A 14,023-nucleotide genomic window follows, 5' to 3' on the forward strand; every position below is an offset into this window, starting at 1 on the left:
TTGTAATTGTGACTGTTTCTCATAATTGCTATATTATACCTCACAAATGCAATTAGCTCTCTTTCTTTTTTTTTCAAGAGGCAGAAAAAAGTTTCCTTGTGTTTCGATCTAAACCCAACATGTTTCAGTCTCAGACATGCTGTCTGCTGGAAATATTTGTGATTTGTGAATGTAAAAGTTAGATTTTGTGCTGGAACAGATTTCGGTGAGTTAGAAGCTTTATTATACTGTAGACTAAACATTTGAGAAACTGGATGTTTTATGAAACGACACAGGCTTGAAATATCAGTTCAAAGGGGATTATTTCAGCATTAGACATCTCACATACGTGTCATACTCAGCCATCAGATCACCGTTCATGCATCACGTCCTGTTTCTGATTGTGTTTTTCTGTTAACCAAACACTCTCTAATTCACTAAGGCTGTGTCCGAAATTGAAAGCATCTACCTTGCTGTCCAATCTGCAAAGGGAAAAACTAGCATCATGTCTAATGATCTAGAACGCTAGATCCCCCAACAAGCTCATACATGCATTTGTATGTTTGGTTAAAAACCAACGTGTTAATTCCACTTCTAGCAGCTTTACGTTTTAATTGAGCAAGCCTTAATTCACAGCCATCATCGTGATTTCCAGATGATCGCTGAGTATTAATTAACTTTAGAGCCACAAACGGATTAATTAGAGGAATTAGGCGGCTGTGAGAGGCATGCTCTTTTGCACTATTCGTGTGCTGGAGTCAACAACAAGCAACTCAGTAACACTTTAGTATAGGGCCTAATTCCCACTGTTAATTAGTTGCTTTATTTGCATGCATGCTACTCTTATATTGGCTGTTTATTAGAATTTATAAAGCACATATATTATTATGCCTCATTCTGTGTGACCATATTTTTTATCGCCTAATCATACCCCCATCCTCTCTACTGCAGTGAAGGCCTGTTCACACTGAGAGTAAAAAAGAAAAGTGAAATGAATCACAGACCCAATAATCAAGTGCAAAAGTCTTTCCTGTGTTTAATGTGAAATGCATCTCGCTAGAGTTGTCATGAAAACAAAAGCAAAGATAATTTTTATATATATATATATATATATATATATATATATATATATATATATATATATATATATATATATATAAAATAAAAGTATGCTATTGGACACACTGATTTATATAAAAAAAAAGTAATATTTGTATTATATTATTAAATATTAATACATTGAATTAATTTAATGAGTCATTAAAGGGTAAATAAAAATAATTTCAACTAATTAACATTAACTTATATTTTCAATGTCCGTAAGATTATTATTATTATTATTATTTAAATAAATTATAATGAATACTACTTTTATTTATTATTTCACTATTCATAACACATTATTTATTCATAAATAATTGGGGGAAAGTGACAGTAAAGACATCTATAAAGTTATAAAAGATTCATATTTTAAATGAATGGTATTTTCTGCTTTCTATTCATCTTTGAATCCTGAAATCCATTTAATTTTTACTTCACAGAAGTATTAAGCCGAACTGTTTCAGCATTAAAAATAAGAAATGTGTTATTAACAGCAAACCAGCACTTTAGAATTATTCCAGAAGGATAAATTACATTTTAAAGTATTTTAAAATGATAAATTATAATAATATTCCACAATATTGCTGTTTTGACTGTATTTTTACATCCCTGTAAACACACCCCACACTTTTAGGCCTTTAAACCTGTTTGGACACAGTCATTATTTATTTATTTCATTCTGTTTGTTTCATAAAAACACACTTGACCTTTCACAACCGTCTCTTGAGGCCCTGGTGACATTTTTAAAACACGTCTCATCTTCTTAGAGCAGCTGACGCAGTTTGGCCGGTTCTTTCCATCGTCTGTGCATGCTGTCTTTCACTGTATTTAGACTGACAGAAAACATCTCTCTTTGCACTAGTTATACAGTATAAATGCAGATCACAGCATTTGTGTTTGCATGTTTGAGAGCAGTGTATTTTGGGAGTTCATTCACAGCTCTGAAGTGTCATGTTCTCTGTTAACCATGTCTGTGTTCTACATGCATGTATCTGTATGTTTCTTTGTTGGCTGTACTGTTTAAGTTGTTGCATGTTCTCGCCCACATCTCCTCTCTCTCTCTCTCTCTAACCCACTCATCTTCAGGGAGCATGGAGCGCGTCCCGCAGACCGAGCTCCCCCTCATGGTCCCTTGACCCGACTGAGGGCTGGGACGGGCCAAAGAGCAGACAGCCCTACAGCTCGGCCGGCTGGATAATCTGTGTGGTAAATACAGCCCAATATTACACCGCAGTCCTGCTAACAGCGTGTCTACAGCGGACATGACGAAACCAGGCTGTTCTCATTATAGTCGGCCCAGCTTCAGCTGATCGTTTAGTTTTTTATTTGAATGGATTGAATGAATGAGTTTTATTTATACATATTTAAACATCAATGTAATTGTAAATAGCTATAAATCATCAATATTATTTATACAAATAATAATGTAAATAATATATTACATATAAATGTATTTTAAATGAATAAATAATGTGCGTATATGTATAAATGCACTTTTTCCTTATATAATTTTAATATTTGTCTAATTTAAAATTATTAGATCAGTTATTTAAATGATAAATACTTGTATGAATTATCAATGTTACACAGGTAACTATATAAGTAATATATATTAAAATAAAGATATATAGTTATAGTTTAAATGTATGTAAATAATTAATTTGTGTGTGTGTGTGTGTGTGTGTGTATATATATATATATATATATATATATATATATATATATATATTAATAATTAATATTGGTAAGTAATTAATAATATATTAAATATTAAAATAAATATTTAAATTAGAAATAAATAATTGTATAAATTAGTAATATCAGTCATTATATAAATGAATATATTGAATATGATGTATATACAGAAACTTATATTATTCTTTTATATATTTAAAACATTCAAAGTTGTCTATTAATGTATACAAGTCATTACATAAATAATTTATATTAAATATGGAGATGAATAGAGAAATATTTAAAATGTTTACAAATAATATATTTATTTTTTCTTTTATACATTTTAATAATTGTGTATATTAGAATAATTGTATATATATATATATTAAATGTATAAAAAATATATATACAAACACACAAACAGTCAGACACACACACACACACATACACTGTCGTTCAAAAGTTTCAAAGACTCAAATGGTTAGAAAATATATTAATTTTAAACAAATGCTGTTCTTTTTAACTTTTTATTCATAAAGAATCCAGATAAAAGTATCAGCGTATCAGAATGATTTCAGAAGGATCATGTGACACTGAAAACATTACATTTTAAAGTATATTAAAACAGAAAACCAATATTAGAAATTTAAATAATATCTTACAATATTAGTTTTTTTCTGTTTTTTTTTTGATCACATAAATACAGCCTTGATGATCACTAGAGACCCCACTCAAATAGACAAAAATCTCTCTGATCCCAAACTCTTGAACTGCAGTGTATATGTAACAGTATATAACATACATTCTGATCACGTCCAGTGTAGACATGGTGTAAAAAACGATAAAAGTCTAGACCTCTTCAACAAACCTTCCCCAGATATCCTCAGTTTCAACAGCAGGTGTTTGGCTTCCAAATAATTACACACAGCGAGACGTGTTGATAAAGAAATGTTAAAATTGTCTTTATCTGTGTTACTGGTAATGGTCATTTTCAAGCAACGGAAAGTAATGGGAATAAATAGCAGGAAAAGCTAGAAAATGGCATCTGTATGAAATATGAAGCACAGCAGCCTCTGGACGTTTCTCTCAGAGAATGGAGAAGCGCTGCAGGGCAGACACATTGAAAATGAATTCATGTTGGACAGCTTTGATTTGGATCTGGACTGAACAAATTCAGTGCTGCATTTTTCATGTCAGAAACGACCGCTAGGAACACTAACATGTTCTGTGGCTTCATAATACATCCCAACTGTTTTCTTTCCCAGCATGCACGGTGCTTTTCTTTCCACATCCCGGCTGGACTCGGGCTAATGAATGAGAGAGAGTTGTGAATGTGTTGAGGTTGTGAGCCGGAGCAGATGTGCTGCGTGTTGAGGGTCAGGGGCTCTCGCTGGGCTCCGGGTCCATCTGTTCCTGAGCCGCTGGAGCCGCTCCGATAATCATCTGGGCACATTATCATGTCTTGACAACGAGAGAGTTAGATAGTATTTGGCACATGTCAAGGGTCACTGAAAAGACAGCATCTACATTAAAACAGTGATGGAGAGGAGGGAAGAAGAGTCTTGGACTATGTCAATAAGAGTGTACATTGATACATGGGTCATTTCCTCGTCTTTATAGGAGCGAGTGTGATATCAAACATTCTCTGTATATTTGCTGTGATTTAGCTGGAGATGAAATTTAGTTGGAGTTGAGATAAAACATTTGTAAAGATTTTCATGCAGAAAATGCAGAAAGAAATGCAATTATTTATGTGCATATAATTAACTGTTTATAAAATTTAAGTTAAAATAATGGTTAAATTATATACAATTATAAAATAATGTATTTATTTAAATAAACTAAAAGGGCCGGTGTGTTGATGTGTGTGTCAGTGTGCGTGCTTTTGTGTATATATATATATATATATATATATATATATATACAGTGTAACTTGAAAGTTGCAGACTCTGTGAAAAATACATTTTAATAAAATAAGAGAGATCATACAAAATGCATGTTATTTTTTATTTAGTACTGTCCAGAATAAGATATTTTACATAAAATATTTTATATTTAGTCCACAAGACTAAAAAAATTACTGAAATTAATAAAATAACCCCATTAAAAAGGTTCTTAACACTTTTCCCGCCTGCCATTTTTTTTTAAGTTGCCAGCCACTGCCAGCGATGATTTTCACTCAGATTTGATGGCCTACAGTATATGTTACTTTATGAATTTTGAATATGCAGTATACCAAAATAAAGATCAGATCCTTTACTTTTAAACAAAATAATCTGTTTAAATCTTAGAGCATTCTTTTTCAACACTTGAATATAGGTAGGTTTCATATAAAGCTGAGAATATTGCATTTTTGTCAAAAACTACATCTGGCTAATATTCAGTACGATCATTTACTGGATTATAAATCCAGTAAATCTCTTCCATCAATACCTCCAATGCTTGCAAAGACATATACCACTTCCTTTATCAACATTTTACTCCATAACATTATGCCATTTTCATTCATATGCTATCTATTGCTGACGATCGCATTATTTTTCACATGCATCTGTTTACATGAGAGATCGCTAGTTTTTCCGTCCTGTTCACGTGTGTTTTTGTTCAGGAGGTTCTGTACTCATTCAGAAGATGTGTAATAGTGCCCCTGAGTGTATCACAGTGAAAACACGGAAAGCCGTAAAAACTCGTCAATGGCGGGGAAGCGTTGTCTTCTAAATGATGAGATAACTCGTCAATGGCGGGGAAAGAGTTAATACTATGTGTTGTTACTTGGATGATGCACTACAGTTTTTTTTTGTTTTGTGATGGTTGTTCATGAGTCCTTTGTTTGTTCTGAACAGTTAAACTGAGCACTGTTCAGTTTTAGGACACCTGAGGGACTCAAACACAACTATTAAAAAAGCTTCAAACGTTCACTGATGCTCCAGAAGGAAACACGATGCATTCAACTTTTTGAATTTGAAGATCAAGGTAAATTTTACTTAATTTGTGTTCCAGGAAACATGCAAGGATCTTCTGTTGCTTCCGAAGGGCAGGACTAAATATATCTTCATCCTGTTCAAAAGATACTTGTATGTTTCCCGGAACACAAATTAAGTACAATTTACCTTGATCTTCAAATTCCAAAAGTTTTCACCCCCCAGTTATTAATGCATCTTGTTTCCTTCTGGAGCATCAGTGAATGTTCGAACCTTGTTTAATAGTTGTGTTTGAGTGCCTCAGGTGTCCTCAGTGTGAAAAGATGGATCTCAAAACCATAAAGTCACTGCTGGAAAGGGTTCAAAATATGCAAAAGATGCTGGAAAACTGAAGAATCTGTAGGACATGGGGGATTTTTCTGAAGAACAGCAGGCAGTTTAACTGTTCAGAACAAACAAGGGACTCACGCTCAACCATCACAAAACAGAAAGACAGTCGAGGATCATCAGGTAACAGAACACAGTACTAAGAACCAAGGGTTCACAAACTTTTGAATGGGGTTATTTTAATAATTTCAGCCATTTTTTTTGTCTTTTGTGGACTAAATGTAAACATATTTTATGCAAAATATCTTACTCAGGACAGTACTAAATAAAAAATAACATGTCTTTTTTATGATATCTCATATTTTGTTAAAATTACTCACATTTTCACAGATTCTGCAAGGGGGTTCACAAACTTTCAAGTGGCACCGTATTAAATTAAAATTGTAAAAACAGAAATGTTTTAACATTAAGTCCAGTCCGGTAGCGTAAAACAAATGATGAAAGGAGCAATTTGAAAAGCTATCAAGTGTGAGTGGCAGGGGCAGAAGTCCTGGACTGATGGTCCAGCGAGAGGAACAGTAGATGTGAAGCAGAGAGAGGGACGGAGGGTAATTCCTGGAAGGGGTTTTGATTGTGACAGTCAGAATGGCAGCCCCTGAGGAAGGGAAACGCGCTGACAGCGTAATAGAAGTGAAATCGCTGGAAAAACACAACCGAGGCCTCTCAACAGCTCCCTCAGATGCCATCTCACACCGACTGACTGTCACAGTCTCATTACGGGGAACGTTGCTCTGCTGTGACAGCTAGTTACATTGAGGGAGAGCCGTGTTGGTTATTTGATCACAGTGTATTAAAGTTGAGCTGGTAGGCCGTTCATTAAATATGAACACGAGGAGAAAGCAAACTTTGGACACTGGTTTCCTGCTCCGGTTGAAATTTCTTGGATTGCTTGAAAATCATTGGTAGTGTTTGAGGAAGATGGGATGGATCTGCTTTACTGTCATTTTTGATCAGTTGACTGCTTTCTTGCTTAGTAAAAATGTATTCATTTATTTCCTGAAAAATCTTACTGACCCTAAACGTTTGAATGGTAGTATTTAAAAAAAATCCAGTGTAAGCCATGGAAATTCAATGCTTTATGTGATCAGAAATGTAAAACTGTAAATGCAGAGTTGGTGAATAGCATTGTTATTGCAATGTAATTTCATGCTGTTGAACATTTGCGTCATTTATAACAATTATAAAGCTGGTTACAGGAAGCTCCCAGAGGACAAATTAGAAGCGAATGCGTAAATATAAAATCCTTTAGCCTCTTCTTTGTGATGGGAATGGCTCTGTGGCAGCGAGGATGACCCTGATGGTGTCTCTGTGGTGTCAGCAGGGACGGGGATCTGGCTTCCCCAGCAGGAGACGGCCCCGGGGTTCGGGTGTCACGGGTCGGGGGGGACGTGGCCGGGCCAGAATGAAGAACGGAGTCCCTCCAATCCCAACACCAGGAGTACGTCACATTATCTGACAGCTTTTATACAGGTTGTTCTGACACACAGATCAATTGCTGTGCTGCTCCTCTGTTTATTTGTTGGTTTGTGTGCGTCTCTGCAGGTGAACATCATGGAACCCATTTGCACATTCAAGGAAGAGGAAGAAAACGCCATGCACAATACAGTAGTGATTTTCTCTAGTACAGACACGTTCACTCTGAAGCAGGTAAATGTTGCTGCTGCAGCTGTATGTATGTGAAGTCTGCTGCTCTCTTACACTGGTGTGTGTGTTTTCTGTAGGATATGTGTGTGGTCTGTGGGAGTTTTGGACAGGGTGTGGAGGGGCGACTCTTGGCCTGTGCTCAGTGTGGACAGTGTTACCACCCCTTCTGTGTCAACATAAAGGTGAGCACCCTGAGCAGATGAGGCCAGTGCATCCTTCCTCTTTTCTAATACCGTTGGAGGTGTTGATGCTAGTGTTAATTATGCTAGTGCTTTTTATTCAGCAGATTTCAAACTTTTATTTATCCGATTAATTAAAAACCATTCCACAAAATATATTTTTAAAAGGAATTGTTATGTTTTCTTTTTTTATTTTATTTTAATGTTAGTTTAATTCTTACAATTTTAATTTGTTATAAGCGTAGTTTTTATATGACTGTTTAAGTTCAATTTACTTGTAGTTTTTATCGATTTCTAGTTCAATTGAATGTCAGTATTGTAAAATTAATGCTTTAAAACTTGAAGAAGTTTTAAGATGTTAATGACGCTTTTCATCAAATTTTTGTTATATTTTATTTCGCCTTTATTTCAGTTGACAAAAATGTTTTAATAGCTTTTTAGTTAACAGTAATAACCCTGGTCTGTATGATTTTACAGGAAAGATAGAACCAATATACAGTACTTTACTTAAAGGGACAGTTCTCCCAGAAATGAAAACCATGTCATCATTTTTTCAGCCTTATGTCATTTAAATACAGACCATCTTTTTTTCTTTAGAAGAGAAAAGTTGTTGTTGTTGTTGTTTTTTACTTTTACCTACAAAACTCATTATTGTTTTGGGCCCCTTTCGCTTAAATTTTATGGAAAAAAAAACATTTGAAAATAATCACAGTTTAAAAATAAATCTGCTGCTATGTTACTAAAAACTCCTGTTTTCTTTCGTTTTTCTTTCATCTTCATATGCACTCTTCCTCACGTTAACTGAAATGCATGCTCGTCAGATCTCTAAGGTGGTGCTGAGTAAAGGCTGGCGGTGTTTGGAGTGCACCGTGTGCGAGGCGTGCGGTCAGGCCAGCGATCCCGGCCGTCTGCTGCTCTGTGACAACTGTGACATCAGCTACCACACATACTGCTTAGACCCGCCCCTGCAGAACGTGCCCAACGGGAGCTGGAAATGCAAATGGTATTCCACATCGCATCAGATCAAATAATGAACATTTCTCTAGTTTTAATGCATCAGTCTTAATTTATATTATGTTAAAGTAATTTACTTCAGCTGTGCTTTAACTGCTTTTGTTCTTGTGATTCATTTAAGAATACTTGCTAGTTACAGTCGAGGACCTTTTGTTAACAAAGGGAATTTTTTTCCAAAGGGTTTTATTTATGAGAATTATTTTACTTGTCATGTATTGATGTGAGCTGTTATTAGGGTGGCTGGAATGGCTGAAGTGGTGTGGTGTGTGATTAATGTCATTGTGCTGCTTTGGCGTCCCGCAGGTGTGTGTCCTGTACGCAGTGCGGCTCCATGTCTCCGGGTCTGAGGTGTGAGTGGCAGAATAATTACACTCAGTGTGCCCCTTGTGCCAGCCTGGCTTCATGCCCGCTGTGCCAGCAGGACTACAACGAGGAGGAGATCATCCTGCAGTGCCGCCAGTGTGACAGGTGAGCTGTGGCCCAGCACTCGGGTCTGGGCTGTGCATGTACCTGCTGGGACGCTTGGATCCCTTTCAGCTCCGCAAATCACTGCCATCAAATGAACTGGATACCTACTAAATACAGGAGATGCTGGCTTTATGAAATTGCTATATTGAATAGGATGCAGCTTAAAATGCAGTTTATAAACTTTAGTGACGATGCAACACTGCATCGAGTGCAAGCCACATTTTTTTATGTATGTATGTACCAATCATATTTGTAGTACAAAGCTGGCGTTTCCGTGTGTGCAGGTGGATGCATGCCTCGTGTCAGGGAATCCACTCAGAGGAGGAGGTGGAGAAGATTGCCGAGACCAGCTTTGACTGCAATCTGTGCCAAGGCCACACCCCCCTCTCTCCCCGTAAACACCGCTTCAGCACAATCCAGTTTTATGTTTATAAATCGCTTTTTTGGTTCACATTGTGTATTTTTGTGTTCATTACACAGCGCCTGGAACGCCGGCCAAGTCTTGTTTGGATTTAGCCGAGTCCGTTCTCATGCCACAGAGAGTCACGAAAGCAAGAGATCCTGGTAATGACGTCGTTTTACGAAAGCATTACGGTTTGTTTGTGTATTTATTTATTTCTTTTTAAACATATTTACGAAAGTGTCAAATTATGGTCGGTTAAACGCTATACAGTCCATTTAGTTAACATTTTAACTGCATGAGCTAACAATGAAAAGTAATAAATTAATAAATTAACATTTACATATGTCGTTAAAATCAAAGCTTGTATCTGTTAATATTATTTAATGGACCTGAACAAACAATCAACAGTTGAATCAACACTGTAACAAATATATGGCTTATTGTTAACTAATGGAACTTTAATGTGTTGCTGAAATCTCCATATTTAATTCTGGTTATGCTAAGGCTATTAAAGACATAGAGTAGAGTAGAGCATTCTCGGAAACCGCAGTAATGTGCGATTTAAGAGTGAATCCTTCTTTTTCAAATGAGGTTCCTCTGTGTTTCTGCTCCACAGAGCTGACGAGGACGTACACCCAGGACGGTGTTTGTCTCACAGAGTCTGGTCTGTCACAGCTCCAGAGTCTCGCCAATGCAGCCTCGCGGCGGAGACGCTCCAAACCCAAACTCAAGCTGAAGATCATAAACCAGAGCAGTGTGGCCGTGCTGCAGACGCCTCCAGACCCACGGACTGAACTGTCCAGAGAACTCTCCAGAGACCTCGACGACACCAAAAGTACTGCTTCTTACTTCCAACCATGCTTATTTTAGCGCTAGTTTCATATCCGTGCACATAGAGTGAAGTAAAACAGATGCCATTTTCAAGGTCAACAATTTTACCAAACTCAAAGCTAACTAAGATCATTTAAACCTACGCCAGAGTTAAATAATGGGGTCACACTTTATTTTAGGCTCCAATTCTCACTATTAACTAACCATTAACTATGACTTTTGCCTCAATTAACTACTTATTTGCTGCTTATTAATAGTTTATAAGGTAGTTGTTAAATTTAGGGTATTGGGTAGGATTATGAATGTCATGCATTATATGTACTTTATAAGCACCAATAAACAGCCAATATGTTAATAATAGGGATGCTAATAAGCAACTAGTTATTAGTGTGAATTGGACCCTATACTAAAGTGTTCCCAATAAGGCTTATAATTAAATCGTATGTAAAATTAAAATAATGAAATGTATCTGGACAGTCAGTCAGTAACAGTTAATATAGCTTAGCAGGATTCTCAAAATCAAATGCTGTGATTTCATTAAATAGGTAGGGTAACAATTTAGATTATGGAATACATATTTATTAGTATTTAATAAACTTTAATAAACTTCTGATTACTGCTTATTGATGGTCATACAATGGTCACTTTATTTACACATTGGCACTATTTTGTAGAGTTAGTAGCATTTCATCAGTATTCTGCCAAAAGTTTGATGAATTTAACTTTTGAAAGTGAAGGATTTCAGACTTAAATATTAGGCCGATAATTATCATGTAGTACTGATTATATATTACATTATGAAAACTGTAATTAGTAATGTAATCTAGGTTACTTATTTTAGGTAATGAATTCTGACCACTTTTAGAATACTTTTTATCTGACTTGCTTTAAAACTATCGTTTAACACATTCAAAGCTATGTGGTATGACATATTAAAGAGAAAAAAAAAGAAATAGTGAAAATAAATAAATAATTAATTGTATACTGTCATTGTGTGAATATTTAATCATTCATTTAAAAAAAAGTATAGTGTATATAATGTATATAATATACTGTAATTCTGAGTACTATATATATATAACAGCTCATATATAACAGCAATAATTCTTCAGTTTAATCAGTGTTAAAACAATAGTGCAATGATATTAATTGTAAAAAGCAGCATCCATATATAAATAAATATACAAAGTAAACAAAATAAAACACTTACTAAAAAATGTGTTTGTTTTATCTGTTCACTTGCATCATGTGACCAACATCAGGGAACCACAAACCTGCGAATTGTTTGTTAGATTATTGAAAAATTAGCTTAAAATCTCATGGGGTACTTTAATTGAATATTTTACATAGAAGCAGGTCGGCTGACAAGAAAGTTTGGAAAAATTAATGTGCCATTCATGTGCCATTGATGGGCAAAAAAAAAAGTCCATGGACACATTATATGATTATAGTCAGTATTTCTTTTATCCCTGTCAACCATCCATTTCCAACTGCTTGGATGGAAAATTTTGGGTGAACTCATGACAAGGCATTATAGAAATACATGTGATTAGCATGATCTCTACCTACAATTTAAAACAGCCTTCACATTTGGAGTGCACCTATAGTGCCATAAAACTAGGTAGGCGACTCATTATAGTGATTTGAAATGTTCTTTTTAGCACAAATGGACTGCATCTGTTGTGTAAGACATTCAGTATTCTGTTTCATTTTACAGTTCTCTTCCTATAGTCTGGGTTTGCTTACAGGTGTATAATCCCTGACTGCTGTGTGTGTGTGTGTGTGTTTTGCAGCAGAAGGGGAGATGGTGGATGGTGAGGGGAAGTCAGACTCCAGCCCTGAGAGAGAGGCCACAGCAGAAGATGACTGTAAAGACACAGATCCCTGCAAGAAGAGGAAGAGGAAGCCCTACCGCCCAGGTGAGACACAAGATGATTCAGAAGAGTATAACCAAACACATTTCCTTTATATGAGAGGGTTCCTAGTTTCCAAAACAATGATTGCATTTTATACAGAGTCATTATGCATAATTTGTCAGGGTTTGGCAAGGGAGGACCCAGATGCAGAATTAACAGGGAGAACGGTTTATTTGCAAGAATGAGAACACAAACAGATGAGACAAGAAGACAGTCCACACAATAGGGCAGGGCACATGACAGGAGAACAGGCAGGCTAGAACAAATGAAAACAAAATGATAACGATTGGAAAAAGCTAGGAATAAATAACTAGAACTACAAAAAAAAAAAACACAAGATCGCAACCTTGCTGAAAACTAGAAAGAAAATGGGGGGTGGGGAAAAGGTTTAAGAAATAAAATAAAAACTAAACCACAAAGACTGGAACTAGACTATAGACTACACACAGGAACAAACAAAACTAGAAAAACAAGAGGGACCTAGACAAGATACAATATAGAGAATAAAGTGTTAACAAGACTAAATATGCAAGCAAAGAGACTGTACAAAAGGTGCACACAAAACGAACCAGCAAACACCAGAGGGAAATGAGCACCATATAAAGGGAGCAGAGCACACAAGGCTCAGGTGAGCACAATTGGACAAACAAGGACTAAACAAGGGGGCGTGGTGATTGAAAAAAAGGAGTCAGGACAAGAGGAGCACACGGCCAAGATAAACAAAGACACATCCATGTGCTCAGGCACAAAATAAACGGAGACATTAAGCAAAGACAGGACAGACAAAGACTGTCAGGTCAGGATCCTGACATAATTAGAAAAAGTAATAGAGTAGAAGGCACAGAGATTCTCTTGTTTTGTTTAGTAATCTTATATATAAATCTTTGCAGAATTATGAAAAGGAAACTAAAAATGTGTGTACAATCTACAAATCAGCCATAATATTGAAAAAATGCACAGCTAGTCTGTATTTTAGCCTGAAATACTGCATTAAAGGTTAAAGGCACTAGAGGGTGCACTATCAAAACAATAACAATCGCGTGGTTTGATGACGCTAAGAAGGAGCGAGGAATGATGGTATTTGTTGTCTTCTACCCAACCACTGCCGGCCATTAATCAGATGGAAAGATAAGTCATGGATTTAACATGAGTTCAACGATTTGCGCGAGTAGATTACATACAAAGTCAATGCAAAGATGCAATCACACTATGGATCAGACACGTCCTCACGTGGGTCTAGAGAAGCGATGCTCTGCGTTTGTCGTGTATGCCACATTATACTAATCTTGTTGATCTTTTTAATAGCTTATGTTTTCTGTAAAGATACGAACCAAACACAAGCCAGATCGGCATCTCTTTCTAGTTGAAGTTTGTTGCGAAGCTACTTCCGCATTTGTCCACGACACTGTTGTCATGTGGTTTCTACGTCAGTAAAGGCGGTAACAAAGGGGAACTAACGTCATTGACAGGTGACTGCACTGCCCCGTGTCACTGTTTAGAATG

At 36.0% G+C, this 14,023-nt stretch overlaps 1 protein-coding gene across 12 annotated transcripts in view; it reads left to right on the forward strand.

Annotated features, from left to right (window-relative positions):
• The window catches only part of LOC127950906 (histone-lysine N-methyltransferase 2C), a 112,803-nt gene that overhangs the window by 58,073 nt on the left and 40,707 nt on the right, over nucleotides 1-14,023 (forward strand). For 5 of the 12 annotated variants that reach the window (XM_052548305.1, XM_052548307.1, XM_052548312.1 and 2 more), the window contains 10 exons: nucleotides 2,167-2,286; nucleotides 7,384-7,503; nucleotides 7,608-7,712; nucleotides 7,787-7,891; nucleotides 8,710-8,891; nucleotides 9,206-9,370; nucleotides 9,655-9,764; nucleotides 9,851-9,964; nucleotides 10,390-10,608; nucleotides 12,398-12,523. In XM_052548305.1, coding sequence (XP_052404265.1) covers nucleotides 2,167-2,286; nucleotides 7,384-7,503; nucleotides 7,608-7,712; nucleotides 7,787-7,891; nucleotides 8,710-8,891; nucleotides 9,206-9,370; nucleotides 9,655-9,764; nucleotides 9,851-9,964; nucleotides 10,390-10,608; nucleotides 12,398-12,523 — 1,366 coding nt within the window. The remainder of the gene's footprint in view (nucleotides 1-2,166; nucleotides 2,287-7,383; nucleotides 7,504-7,607; nucleotides 7,713-7,786; nucleotides 7,892-8,709; nucleotides 8,892-9,205; nucleotides 9,371-9,654; nucleotides 9,765-9,850; nucleotides 9,965-10,389; nucleotides 10,609-12,397; nucleotides 12,524-14,023) is intronic. The other 7 variants (XM_052548310.1, XM_052548318.1, XM_052548308.1 and 4 more) reach the window with 5 other exon arrangements.

The sequence above is a fragment of the Carassius gibelio genome, chromosome B2 (assembly GCF_023724105.1).
Source record: "Carassius gibelio isolate Cgi1373 ecotype wild population from Czech Republic chromosome B2, carGib1.2-hapl.c, whole genome shotgun sequence".
Lineage (NCBI taxonomy): Eukaryota > Metazoa > Chordata > Actinopteri > Cypriniformes > Cyprinidae > Carassius > Carassius gibelio.